At 40.4% G+C, this 14,071-nt stretch overlaps 1 protein-coding gene across 1 annotated transcript in view; it reads left to right on the top strand.

Moving 5' to 3' along the window:
- Positions 1–1,155: 1,155 nt before the first annotated feature.
- Positions 1,156–14,071, top strand: part of RGS17 (regulator of G-protein signaling 17) — a 29,146-nt gene continuing 16,230 nt past the window's right edge. Inside the window, exon 1 of the mRNA XM_009281423.2 lies at positions 1,156–1,293. Within this exon, the coding sequence (XP_009279698.1) occupies positions 1,175–1,293 (119 nt within the window). The 5' untranslated portion in view covers positions 1,156–1,174. The remainder of the gene's footprint in view (positions 1,294–14,071) is intronic.

Here is a 14,071-nt window from a genome sequence, read left to right as displayed (position 1 = left end):
ACTCTCACAGCTGCTGCTTGGATGCAGGTAGACGGAGCAGCACATCTCTCGGCTGGCTGTGCATGATGTATCCAGGTGGCAAATCAACCAGAGCCTGCCTTTCCCCAGCACTCCTGGCTGCAGCAAGATGCCCTGGGGGTGTCGAGCACAGCACATGCTGCTCACACCAGGCCATCTTCTACCCACTTCTGTTTTAAACTGGGCTCCTCCCCACAGTAATCTGTTTGTACTTTTTCAAAGGCAAAAGTACTAGATTTATTCTAATTTACATATGCTTGTAATAGCCATTACTCTGGGAAACTTACAGTTATTGTACAAAGATGATGTGAAGCATTAGAAGGATCCTGACATCTAAACCTTCCTAAATAACATAACTTAGCAATTTTAACTTCTTTTGAAAACTAAGTAATGCACGGAATATTACTTCCAGCTGCATATTGCAAGTCACTGGAAAGAAAAATATCTTGGCCTAATAAAACCTAGGAAAGGCTGGCAATGAGCAAGAGAAAATCTTCTGTGACCAGAAAATAGTCCCAAAGTTGGAAAAGTATTTTGGAAATACGTATTTATTATTCATTTTATTTACAGAGAATAAATCTTAAGTAGCAAACCTCCCAGTTATGACACTTATAATAATCTTGGCTCTTAACAGACAGCTATTAGTGCCCGTGATATATCACTTATATCAATTTCATTGGTCCAGCATTGACCAGAGAAGTCAAAAAGTAAAAAAGATCAGTTTCCAGCTCACGTTTAAAGTGAATAACCATCCCGCTGTATTTTTAGTATAATGGAAAGAGCTGTGATAGTCATATGGTAAGGAACAACTCAGTCTCTACCAAGTGCTACACAAGCTGTGTAGCTTGCTGTTCAAAAGGGTAATAAACAGCCATTTTAGTCCGGCCAAAGCGATAAGAATAGACGTGATTCAAAGGCACGGTAGCGTAAGCGTGTCACTAAAATGTGGTCTTCTGGAAACTGCTTTTAACACAATAGGACTATTACTTGGCCAGGACAGTTGATGGCCACGTGCTTTTGTTGCCATGAGCTGTGAGAATCAGTAGAATCGGAGATTGCTGTAGAAATGTGAATGTACTTTATGACAGTCTGTAGTAATTCTGTACATCTTTTATGTCTGTGTTCTTATAGCCACTTGGGCACTGAAGTAGCTGAAATGAGAAAGAGGCAGCAGCCACAAAATGAAGGAACATCAGCTGTGTCTCAAGCACCTGGAAACCAAAGGCCCAACAACACATGTTGCTTTTGTTGGTGCTGTTGCTGCAGCTGTTCATGGTATGTCCTGTAGTATATTTGGTTCTATATCCACCACAGGTAAACAATGAGAATGGAAAGTGCCAAGCACTGGGAACATGCAAACTTCTGGGAGAGGATTGCTGCCAAGAGGCAAAATTTAACTTTTCACTTAAAAATTTGATTAAACAATTCCCTGATTTGGTTCGACATCTTGTGAGGGGGAAGAGGAGAGAATAGTAAATTCAAGCTATATTTACCCTACTTAAATCATAACTAAATGAGAAAATTTCAGTTGTAAAACTAGTATGTGTGAGTGAGAGACTTGATACTGAACATTTTATAATTTGCATTCAAAAACATTTTCTTTCTGCTTGTACTTTTGATATTGCAGTTCTCTGCATTCAGGAGGGTAAAAGGGAGATGGTGATAAATGTGAATATATGGTGACCTGTTTTACTACTTAGTTGTTGAATAATATATATTCTGTAAATCTGAAAACACAAGCCTTAAATTCCACTTTATCTTTTAAGCGGTGTGGTGTAATTTTAGTGGAAAAAAGGCTCAAAAATTGTGGCTGCTTGTCTCTTCCTAAACAAAGAGTTCACTTGGAAAGTCAAAGAATTAAAGCCAGTTTCAGAAATAGCTTTAAATTCTCAGTGTCTTGAGATGCATCAGGTCTTTACTTCTTATTTTCATGAACACAGTTAGTGTTGAAATATGAAGTAGTTGACATGCAGTACTGTTCGGAGCCTGTGCATCCTGTTACGTACACAGTTCAGTCTTTTGGGAGTGACCGTTCCTCTGTGTATCTGTGTTATTTTCACTCGAATCAGCCATCTGGCCCCAATCTAAAATCTGAGGCTATTTGCCTCAGATTATGTATTTAAAAATACATACCAGCACGTATGCACCAGGCATGAAATGCGACAGCTTTTTCCAAGATGCCACATCCTGGAGGCAGTACCAGGGTGGACCTGACTTGGCTGTTGCTTCCAATTTCTCCTGGAGGCAGAGGGTATCTGGAGCAAGGATGAGCAAGAGCTCATGCTTTTACAAAGTTACTTTGCAATGTGTTCAATCCACACAGCAAAGAGGTGGAAGCGTATTAAATGGGAAGCAAAGGGAGGATGTTTTGCCACTGTTATCTCTGCTTTGTGACAAGGGCACAATGTAAGATTAGCTATACTGTTACAGACCAGAGGTTCGTTTAGCTCAGTATCCTATTTCAGGAAGTGACCTGTAGTGGATGCCACAAGGAAAGGATAAAACAAGTGGACATGCACCTCCTCAACCTACCCACAGCAAAACTCCTCACAACTTCTGGCAGTCTGCAACTTAGGGACTTACTGGCCCAGAGGTTATTTCTGTGTGTTTTGTAGTCCTTGATGGAATTTTCTTTCATTAATTTGTCAAACCATTATCTGAAGCGACTTCCTGAACTCATCTAAACTTTTGGCATCCAGAGTTTCCCGTAGCAATAAATTCTACAATGGACCTGTGCATGCTGTGAACTATTATTTCCTTTTATTTGTTTTAACCTACTAGATGTTAATTTCATTTGATGCCTCCTTGTTCTTATGATTGTGAAGAACAATGAATTGTTCCCAGGATGATCAAGATTTTATAGAGCTCTCTCATATCCCACTTTAGCTGTCTTTTCTTCCACGGTCTTCTCCATTTTAATCTCTGTGATACAGAAACTGACCCAGACCGTGGTTTATCCTTATCTCTCTTCTATCTATCCACCTACCTTCTGTCTCTCTATGTACCTTTCCTATTCTATCTCCTGTCTGAGATGTGTGATTACATCTGTTGCAGTAGTCAAGCCATGAGTGCACCATGTTTTGTGTTTGCTCTTGATTTTTTTATTATTAATTCCTAGCACTCTGCTTGCTTTTTAACAACTCCCTGAGACGATATTTCCATAGAATTATCCACCATGACTACATCTCTTTACTGAATGGAAATAAAGCCCATCATTGTGCATGTACAGCTAGGGTTGGCTTTTGCCTTGCATACTGGAACTTGAATGGCCATGGTCTAATTTCTAAAACTTAAAGGCAACTGATTTTATTTTTTAAGCATGCTAGCTCAAGAATTCTTATTTGACAGCTATACTCTATTTTGAAGCTTTCATGAGCTTTGTGACCCTTGGAGTGCCTCCACTCCTTAGAATGCAATACCGTTATATATTTGAATAGCTTATGCATATTAAATCTAAATTAGAGCAATTATTGCTTTAAAATGTAGGATGTCCTTTCAGCTGCTTTAGTAATTGTTTTTGCTGTTAATATCCTGTCTTTTGGGGTTTTTGGGGGGTTGAGGGGTTTTTTTGGTAAAGTAGACTAGACTGAGCATAGAGAAATCCTGTCAATTTAAGCTAGTTTTCAGGATTAAGTAAAAGAATGGGTCAAATGGGATAGTGCCATCACTTGCGTTTTCTAAAATCAAAAAGGTAGAACAAAAGATGTAATAAGTCTTTTCCAGCTCTATCTTCTGTGATTCCATAGTGGAAACAACTCCATTAGAGGAGAGATGGGACAAAACTTTGAAAAAGGGAATATGAAATGTTTCAGAATCTCGGTTAAAATGAAGTAATTGGTTCTGGTGCCAAATTTGTTTGGTAAATTTGAACTGTCCAGGTAGAGTATGGATTACTGTTCTTGCCTCAGTTGTGTACCCCAAAAAACTACAAAAATAATGAAAAAAACCCAAAACGTAACAAACTTTACTAGTCACTCATTATATATGGGATTCTAGGTAGGTAATTCTCTAGGGTAGTTCTCTGTAATAGGAAAGCCTAATCGATAATTGTAACAGGTTCTCTGGACCGAATGTAATTGCATGCTTTCCCTAGTTCCACAGGTCTTTGTACTTGAGTAATGTGAATTTCTCGGGAGATACGTGTCTGGAAATATTGCTGGATTCATTAATGGTGATGACAGTGCTTTAACTGTCAATATCAAGATTAGGAGACTTTTCTTCTGTTTTTCCACCAGCCTGTGTGACTGAGGACAGCTCTTATATCACTAACCTCTTAGTGCCTCAACTCCCTCACCATTCATAGAAATGGTCAGGTGCGGTATATGCAGCTTTTAGTAAGAAGCTTTCACTTTTATCTGTTTGAAGAGTTAATTCAATAGTTCATATATCCAAACAAATCATTAGAATTCTAAAAATATCTTTTGTGAATCGTGTGATGTTTGTTTTCTTCTGTTCCACCCTGTGTTAAAATCAGAATAGGCATTAAGTCTTCTGTTTGCATAACAGCATAGGCAAATATATACACCATTGTGAGCCGCTTGCTCATTCCTGCCTGGTGGGATGGGGAAGAGAATCAGAAGGGTGAAAGTGACAAAACTCGTGGGTTGAGCTAAAGACAGTTTAATAGATAAAGCAAAACTGTGTGCACAAGTAAAGCAAAACAAGGAATTCATTCCCTGCTTCCCACGGGCAGGCAGGTGTTCAGCCATCTCCAGGAAAGCAGGGCTCCATCACGCCTAACGGTCACTTGGGAAGACAGATGCTACAACTCTGAACCTCTCTCCTTCCTCCTTCATCCCCAGCTTTTACTGCTGAGCACGATGTCATATGGTGTGGACTATCCCTTTGGTCAGCTGGGTCAGCTGTCCCAGCTCTGTCCCCTCCCAACTTCTTGTGCACCCCCATCCTGCTCACTGACAGGGCAGTGTGAGAAACAGAGAAATCCTTGACACTGTGCAAGCACTGTTCAGCAACAGCTAAAATATTGATGTGTTATCAACACTGTTTTGGTCACAAATCCAAAACACAGCACCATATGGGCTGCTATGAAGAAAATTAACTCCATGCCAGCCAGACCTGGTACATATATTGGCCCTGATAATTGTCAGGACAGTAAATTCCTCAGTTTACAAGGACAAAGCAGGTAATCAAAAACCTTGATTACCAAGGTTTGCTCAGATTGGAAAAGATGGAGATAAACAGGGTCCTTAAATTGGCCATTTTATTGTAATAGGTATGGTCAGGATGTTGCCCAACTAGCTTAAGCCCTGAACTAGTGCCTGAGCATCAGTAGTGAAGGAACAGTCTTCCTCAGCGGAGAAAATAAAGTGCTTCTGAAGTTCCCAACAGGAAAAGCTTGTGCACTTACCGCAGAGGCAGATGATATATCCCTCTGGAGGTTTTCTATAGGACCTTCCTCTCTCCACTGACCAGATACAGACCTTAGGCGCTTACTTCAGGAAGACTGCCTCACTAAATCATCTAACAGATGAGTACCAGTCAGGTACCTAAGGTGCTGGACTGAATCTCACCCTGTGTCTTAAGCTTCCACAAAACACCATTCCTATAGAGGACAGAAGAAAAGCTTCCTTACTAGGTGTAATTTCAATGACTCCAGTAGCCGGAGAGTTGCAAAATTTGTAGTAAGCCTCCTAACATGACAATCTATAATTTCCTCAATTACACTTTCTCCAGAGAGCTGCACATTTAATATTTAGTGCTATGGCTTTACAGTTTTGAGCTCAGCTTGGCGAGGTAAGGGTAGAAGCCTGCTATCTCACCTCCCCGACCCTATTTAGCAATCCATTACTCCAGCTTCCTGAGCGGACATGAAGCCAGTCATTCTCTTGCAAACACTTGTAAATCACATTCTTCAAAAAAACTCTCAAGGCGCTAGCACAGGCAGGTTGGCTATTCTGCCAATTTTATTTTGCTTCCTCTTTTGTCTCCCACCCAGAGCAGGAGTCATATCTTTTTATCCTCTCTTCCTTTCACAAGGTGCTCAGTGAATTTTAAAGCTGTGGGACACTTTGACGCCTGATAATCCCTCTCCTTTTACCGCACACAGAAGGCTCAGAAGGCATCTAACATCTGCCCTGCAAGAGACCTTAGCAGTATGGGAGTCCGGTGGACATGAAAAGGCTTCCAGGGGATAAGTGAAGATGATCACACAACTTCACTTGGTTCTGTAGCTCGATTCAAACGTGCAAGCTGGAAGGCCTTTACTTTAAAAGGAACCATTAAAACAACTGCTGAAGACTCTTGTGGAAGAGGGAAAGGGACTCATGTCCAGCAGCTCCGAGCTGTGCCCTGTACAAAAGCTATGCCTGCCATTCGATTTCTTGTGACCTTTCCATAACTAGTTTCCCACACCCAAAAGATGCTAAGGAAGATAGGGTGTTTGCCAGCTTGGCAGTAAACAAGAGTTGCTCTTGGCAAGAAACCTTTCTCCTCCAGTTTTTATAACTTGCCTATGACTGCTGTGAGTTACATCTGAAACTTCTTCCTGATGACCTTGTTACACAAATATTTTTCTTTATTAAAGGGAACATTTTCCTTGCATGGGTTTAGCAGTTGACTTGGGCCTACAAGAAGGTATTTCTGTCACTTGTGCCATGAATATGAGATGACAGATACAGTTCTAAGGACAATTTTAAATTATATTAATATTTTTTCTCTATGGGGTTCAATGTTTTCGTCCTCCTAACAAACAGATAGTGTGCATTGTACTATAAATGAAAAAAACAAACAAAACCAATTTTTTTTGCACTTCCCACCCCTCTAGTGCTTTGAGATGAATAATTTTTTTCTAGCATATTCAGTGTTAGTTTGCCATCAAAAAATCTTGTCTAAGCTTTGCATGACTACATAAGATATTCCTGGGGGGTCATAGTCATGGCTGCTTTATCTTACTTAACTATGGTAGAAAGTTTGGAGGAGAGGGAAGCAAAGAAAGGATGGAAACAAAAAACAATTCAATGCAATGAATTATAGCCACGTGTTCTGAAATATGTGGAAAACAAAATCCATATTCTGCTTCCCATGCCTGTCTGCAGCAGAACTTGTATACTAGGAGTAGACTAGAGGTGGGCTGGTACAAAAAGAGTCACCGAGGCTCCAGGATTTTGTTAAAGCTTTCAGCAAGAAAAGAAAATCTTGATCTTTGAAACAAAAGCACTCTTTTTGAAAAATATCTTTGGCTTTCAATTTTATTTTTTTTACAAACCTGATTTTGTAATTCTTCTTTTCCTCCCTGGACACATAGGACAACACATCTGAAACAGATGTACTCAACTCTCTGCATTTTACCTTTTCAAAACATCACACCTGAGAAAAGCAAATATGGAAAAGTGCATCGGGAATTATTGTACTCTAGTGCAGAATATAGAAGTGCAGGCTACTGTACTCTATGTACTGAAATAGAAGGTGATATTTTTAAAAATATTTAATGGGAAAGACGTTCCATTCTGAGCCTTTTCATACTTTAAAACATCACAGGACTTCCTTACATTTTTATTGTTTGCTGTTGCAGAGGTCAAAGATGAAAACATTCCCTCTCTTTCCTGGAGAATCATTTCTTCCAAGCGATAGTAGGCTTAGCTAGCACGGGAACGGGTGCTTTATGCATCTGTGGGACAGTATCATCTGTATCATCACAGCGCAATGGGCAGCACTGGTGCTTTCTTAGGAAAGGAGCACCAGTTCTTCTGACAGGTAGAATTTAAAGCTGGATAAAATCCATTATATGACCCGTCACGCAAGCTACCGAATGTGATATTCTAGAAAATCAGTCTTAAATCACCTTGTCTTTAAGTCCACATATCCTCAGTGCTGAGGCCGTGAGAGAAAGCTGCCCGGCAGACATTCCTGTTGTCACTGGAATGCACCGTGGGGTGAGTGTGGGGTAAGGATTTAGATATTTAGTCCTCAGAAATGGGCCTCTCAAGGTTCCCTGAGCTACTTAAAATAAGAAATTTAAATTCTCAGCATTTGGAAAAACAAGCAGAAGACACTATAAAAATAAATAGCTTGTCAAGTATTTTTTTCATACTTTTGTAAGTTATGTTAACAGTACTTATTAAATAATACCCAAGTAAAGCATTTTTTTGCCCTTTAAAGCAAAAGAAAGGGACGATCTCTAAAGTTAAAAAAATCAGAGGGGAGAAGCATGTCTTCATAATGGGTATGATATTTAATAGGCTCACTCTGCTTTGTAATTCAGACACGGCAAGTGATTTTGCTGGAGTTTTATGGATGTTTAGGTCCTCAGGGCAGGCTGGGGACAGGTGGCTCTGTGCATACTTGTTTACACAACTCTCCCAGGGCATCACAGCCTGACTTGCCAACCTCTGGGCTTGCGCTCTTCCGTGACACTGGGCCAGATTATCAGTGTTAGCCTGATAATTCCTGGAAGTCTGCTCTCTCCTTGAGCCAGAACACCTCAGATGTGACTCAATACACAGGTTATCCCAGAGCTCCAGAGGTGGCGAGTAAAGGCAGCTTTGACCACTTCCTGCACCTCCCTGTGAAGCAGATGTGAAACGCTACCATTTGAAAGAGGGGAGCACATTTCTTCTACATAAATGATGCCACAAGGTGCAAAGGTATGCTAGATGAGGTCTCAGGTGTACTAACTGCAGCAAACTACTCCTCCATAATTTTTCCCGCATCTACTTCTAAAGAGTAAGATGCAGGAAATCAAAATGTTACCAGCAAACCAAAAGGATTATAGAAATAAAATTTACAAAAAGCAAAATTTAATGTAAAAACAACTAAAGGAAGCTTAACATTAACCTGCTAAATCTTATGAGAGCCTGCCTTGGTCGCTGTGGAGCCCTGTTCTAAATTAATCAAATACATCTCATCTCCCCTCATCAAAAAGCAGCCCAGAAATCCCTATTTCCAAGCTCATCCACCACCTTTTATCATCCTCCTTTCTTCTTCTCAGCCCCCTGCCACCTACCTCCAAAGCCCTGTGGAAGCACAAGGTTTTGTGCAGCCTGGGAGCCGAGGGAGGAACTGTGAGCCACCAGCTCCCACAGCAGCAGTGGGTTTCCACAGGTCACTTGCCATGCACAGGTGGCTTTGGTGCAGGTCATTGCTTTGTGGGGCATACAAAGCAAATCAAAATCATGCAGTTCTCTAGGAGAAAGCTGTAAGCTACACACTGCATTTATTTCGGCAAGTGTCTGCAAAGGGGTAGTCACTAAGGCGCTGCTGGCCTACCATGAAATCGTGGTGGAAGCACAAAGATACACGAGACACTACACAGACATTCAGCATACATAAATCATTTTAAATTAATTTTCAACCAAGAACTCTGGTTTGAAAAAACCTTTAACACTGTAAGCTGAGTCTAACTCCATGTAAACTGAGAAATGTTTCTATTTTCAAAGGTATGAGGTAAACTTGTTCCTCCCCATAATAAACTAGAAGGCTAATGCGAAGAGTGGAGCAATAGCTTCTTATGCAGCCGGTCTGTTAACTTTGATCACAAGCCAGTGGTAGAATCCTCATTAACATCAAAACCAGCCCTGGGCTCTCTGGGCCAAGCTTTCGTAGTATCAGGATTTTATCCTTAATATTTTAAACCTGGAAAATTCATTTCATTTTGAGGAACAGATGGACGCTCATGTATTTACTGACATTTTTACCCACCTGTGATAACACAAGCAGGTTAGAGAATGGGTAGAACATAAACATAATATATTAGCAAATTTCTGATAAATGTTTCTGAAGCTTCACAAACCAAATGCATAGATTCCTGTGTGTATAATACTGCTAAGATAAGAAACCCTCATCAGTCTAACTGCAGAAAATAGTCCTATTTCAAGCAAACAATTCTGTAAAGAAAATTGGAATGCAAAAAAAAAAAAAAAATCAGAACTGCAATCCTCCTAAATTGAAGAATAAATACATGCTCAGAGGGGATTTGGGATTATACAAGGCTCATTCTAATTCAGCTGCGCATAAGATGCTGACAGTAGCTTCTTAGAAGGAGATAGCACACTAAATCTAGTTAACTTTAGAAAATGATCTTGATTCTGCCCTGGCACAGCACACGGAGTGTATTCAGGGACAGCTGCTCTTGAGGAGACTAGAGGGAGAGAAAGCAACAGCAGAACCACCTCCACTGGGGTAAAGCAGCTTGATGTCTCCTCAGAGGCTGTTTAAGAGATGGATTGCTTCAGAGCATCAGCATCTTGGCTCTCCCTCGCCACTCATGCCCGTTTCCCACCCGCCTGTGCCAAAATGCTATTCAGCTTGGTGTCTGCGGAACAGTGGCTGAAGGAAGATTCGTAATGTCATGACAGATTTTCTGTCACCAGCACACAGCTTGACTGTTGCTGTGGAAAAAAGAAAAAAACAAAAAACCAAGAGTACTGAGGATGCCTGAGTCCAGTTTACACTGTGATTTTCAGCTGTTAATGAGTTTGGAGGCTTTGAAATCTCCCCCGATAGGATTTGGGCTGTTTTTTTGTTTCCTTATTGCAAATTTGACAATTATGTATTTACACAAAGATGCATTAACTCAGGAGTCTGCGGAAAACCACAGAAATTAAGTGTGTGAAAGGTCAAAATGGGCTTGAGATCAAAATATAAGCTGAAGTAAGGCATGTTGGTAGATGGTGTCATATTAAAGGTGCCAAGGCGGCCTTGCAAATCCTCCAAACTTTATTCATCATGGAATATAATAAAAACTTAAATATTTAACATGCAAAAACAACAACAAAAAAATCCTATCCAAATTAAACACGCTGGCAGTGTCTATACTAGTAAACTAAGCAGGGCCAGGGTCTAACATGGGCTCAGGCAATCAGCCGTACAGTTAAATTGTTAACAAGTGTTAACTCCCTGGCAGAGTTTTGGCCAGTGCCAGAGTGCACAGTCTCAGGCAATGACCTGTCGCAGGTGCAGAAACCCTGTTTTGGGTATGGGCTTTATGGACTGGGGCTACGTGGTGCCAGTCAGCCTCAGGGCCAGAGAACTCTCCCAGTCTGTTTTAGATGCAAGAATAAATGCAGTCTGTAGTTCCAAGCCAAAAGGGAAAAAAAATTAGGCTACTTAAATCTGTTAGCAGCAAAATTTCCATCTTACAAAAGTTTATTTTTTAACCATGTATCATTCCAAATCGGTTTAAAATGTCAGTTAAAACAGGAATAAATGTCTAGTTTTTTTAAGAGAAAAAATGAGAGAATGTATGATGGAAAAGAGTCTGCACCCCTAGTAGATAACACTTATAAGATGGAGATCCTCTCACTAGAAAAGTGGGTCAGACATTCATTATGTGAGGCAGAAAGGCAAAGGAGATGTGAATCTTGTCTACTCACCCTCAATAATTCCATAGCATATATATTTGTCTACATGGCAACTCTGGCTCTTCTGAAGTAGCTGATTGAGGGCCTGATACTGGCAGATGCTGAGCATCCATTATGGAGCAATGGATATCTTCAGCTCCTGTTGACATCCATGTTGAAAGTGCTTCCCAGCTCAGGGCCTTGTCTAACAGAAAATCTGGAAACCAGCAGTTAACATCCATCAGAACAGATGCCTGTAATATACACAGACTGGCATGGCGGTTCTCAATCCTGTTTGTTAGTTGGACAGATGTTAAGTGGAAGATCCCCCATCTTATTTGATTGTAATGTGGATAAGTGTAAACTAGTTTGGTCCAGGCCAGTTTCATAAAATACGGTGTTCGTAAACATCATGGTAGGAATTACACTTTACAAATACATAAAACCCTCTTTAATTGAAGAACTTTACAACACCTTATCAAAAGAAAAAATGTGAATTTAGTATGAATCTTCCCAGGCATCTCTTCCCATTTGGAAACTGCAACTAAATCTATGGAATCAAAGGAGTGGCCCTAATCAGGCTCAATTCTTTACTGTTGCTGCTATTTTCATCTCTGCAAACTAAGAATAATAAAAAAAGCCACTAGGGAAACTGAGACCAGGCCCATTTATCAGAATTAATTGAGACCATTAGGCTTGCTTGCTAGTGGATTGAAGGGCTTTTATTCATCCAGTTACCCTTTCAAAGAATACAATTTGTATTTCTTTGAACACTAGACAACTGCCACTTTTAATTGCCTCAAATATATGAAGGAATTGCTTGCAAAATAGCTGTAGCCAGGAGTAAGGACACTGCGGATTGTCTAGTAATTAGATGTATCTGTTGTACAAGATGGAATATGAATGGTAATATTATTCTGAAGGAAGAATTGAAGCTGACAGCCAGACTAGTGATCTGTTGGGTGACCTGACAAGAGAAATACACCCTTGAGTTGAATAGTGCCTAAAGCAGAAACCAGCTCTACAGTAATGAAACAGAGCTAGATTAACTCCATTAGGAACCATTGGAAAGCAAACTTTGACAAGCCATAGATTTCTTACCTATACAGAAATTACATTCCACAACTGAGAACAAAAATCTCAAAAATTTATCCTAGAAAGGACTAAAAGCTTCCAAAAGTTGTAATAGCTTCTGGTGTGGCTATCATTATGTAAAAGTAATATAATCTCTTTAAAGTAGAATCCAGCAGAAAGCATATTTTCTTACAGATTTTCAGAAGAACAAAATACATCTGAGAAAAAGGAGAGTTTAGGAAAGTCAGATTGCTTTAAATTGCTAGTTCTTTCCTTTCTTGCACAGTTACAACTTTTGCTCAGTGCTAGTCTAAGTTTGAGGGAGATACTGTCCTTTTTTTCCAGAAGTTCAAGTACAGCGCACACTGGTAGTTTCCATCTGTCTTTGGATGTCTGCTAAGCTGCAATATCTGTAGCTAGGTAGTTTAAATCAGTCACACAAGAACAGAGGAGGAAAGCAAGTTCAGCAAGGCTGTCCATTAAAACGACCAGTCTTCTTTCACGTACCTTTTAGCCTGCATTGACCTTGAGAGCATTTCCCTCCTTCACCCTGAAGTCATCCTGAAGTGTAAATATAATTACATTTTTTTAAGTAGCCCCCAAAAATATCCTTCAATCGCAGTCTTTCTTTAAATATGATTGTAGTAAATGTGTTGGTTGTGGCACTGGTGTCCACACCTGGAGTACTGTGTCCGGTTCTGGGCTCTTCGTTGCAAGAGACCTGGACATACTGGAGAGAGTCCAGCAAAGGGCCACTAAAATGATTAGGGGACTGGAGCACCTCTCCTGTGAGGAAAGGCTGAGAGAGCTGGGACTGTTCCACCTGAAGAAGAGACGGCTCAGGGGGATCTTATCAGTGTGTATAAATACCTGAAGGGAGGGTGTGAAGAAGACGGAGCCAGGCTCTTTTCAGTGGTGCCCAGTGACAGGACCAGAGACAACGGGCACAAGCTGAGGAGGTTCCCTCTGAACATCAGGAAACATTTTTTTACTGTGAGGGTGACTGAGCACTGGCACAGGTTGCCCAGAGAGGCTGTGGAGTCTCCATCCTTGGAGATATTCAAAACCTATCTGATCCTAGGCAGCCTGCTCTAGGTGGCTCTGCTTGAGCAGAGCAGGGTGGACAACATGACCTCCAGGGCTCTGTCCCTTCCAACCTCAACCATTCTGTGATTCTGTGATTCTGTTTCTGTGATTCTGTGTTCGACTTGGCAAAGACTAAATTCAGATCTTAAATGTTTGCAAAACATTTCCGGATATATTTGTGGGTATCTTAGGAGAATGTCCCTTTTGTCAGGGGGTTTCCAGCAGGTTAGTTTTTCCACTACCAATCCGCTTCTGAACATTTTCTAAAAGAAAAAAGAATCAGTATAAAAATTACATCAAAGATCACATTGCAAATAGCAATCTATGATGGAAGATGTATTGACACATGGATATTTGATTCTACAAGACTTTGCTTTCAAATTCTTCATGGGGTCCAAAAGGAAAATGCAGAGTTTGGACAAATTTGAAAGCTTGTCTGCCAAATGTATACTGAATTCAACTTTTATGGAAAATACAGCAGGAGGCTGTATGGCTCACGGCTTTAAAAAGAGACTGTTAGTCCGACTGTCCCTTATGAACAGAAAAGGTTACCAGATTTTAGCTCTATTCCATTTTAAATCGTTAAATATACAGGA

This window comes from Aptenodytes forsteri, unplaced genomic scaffold, assembly GCF_000699145.1.
Source record: "Aptenodytes forsteri isolate BGI_AS27 unplaced genomic scaffold, ASM69914v1 Scaffold82, whole genome shotgun sequence".
Classification (NCBI taxonomy): Eukaryota; Metazoa; Chordata; class Aves; order Sphenisciformes; family Spheniscidae; genus Aptenodytes; species Aptenodytes forsteri.
This window is presented reverse-complemented; position numbering and strand designations above follow the sequence as displayed.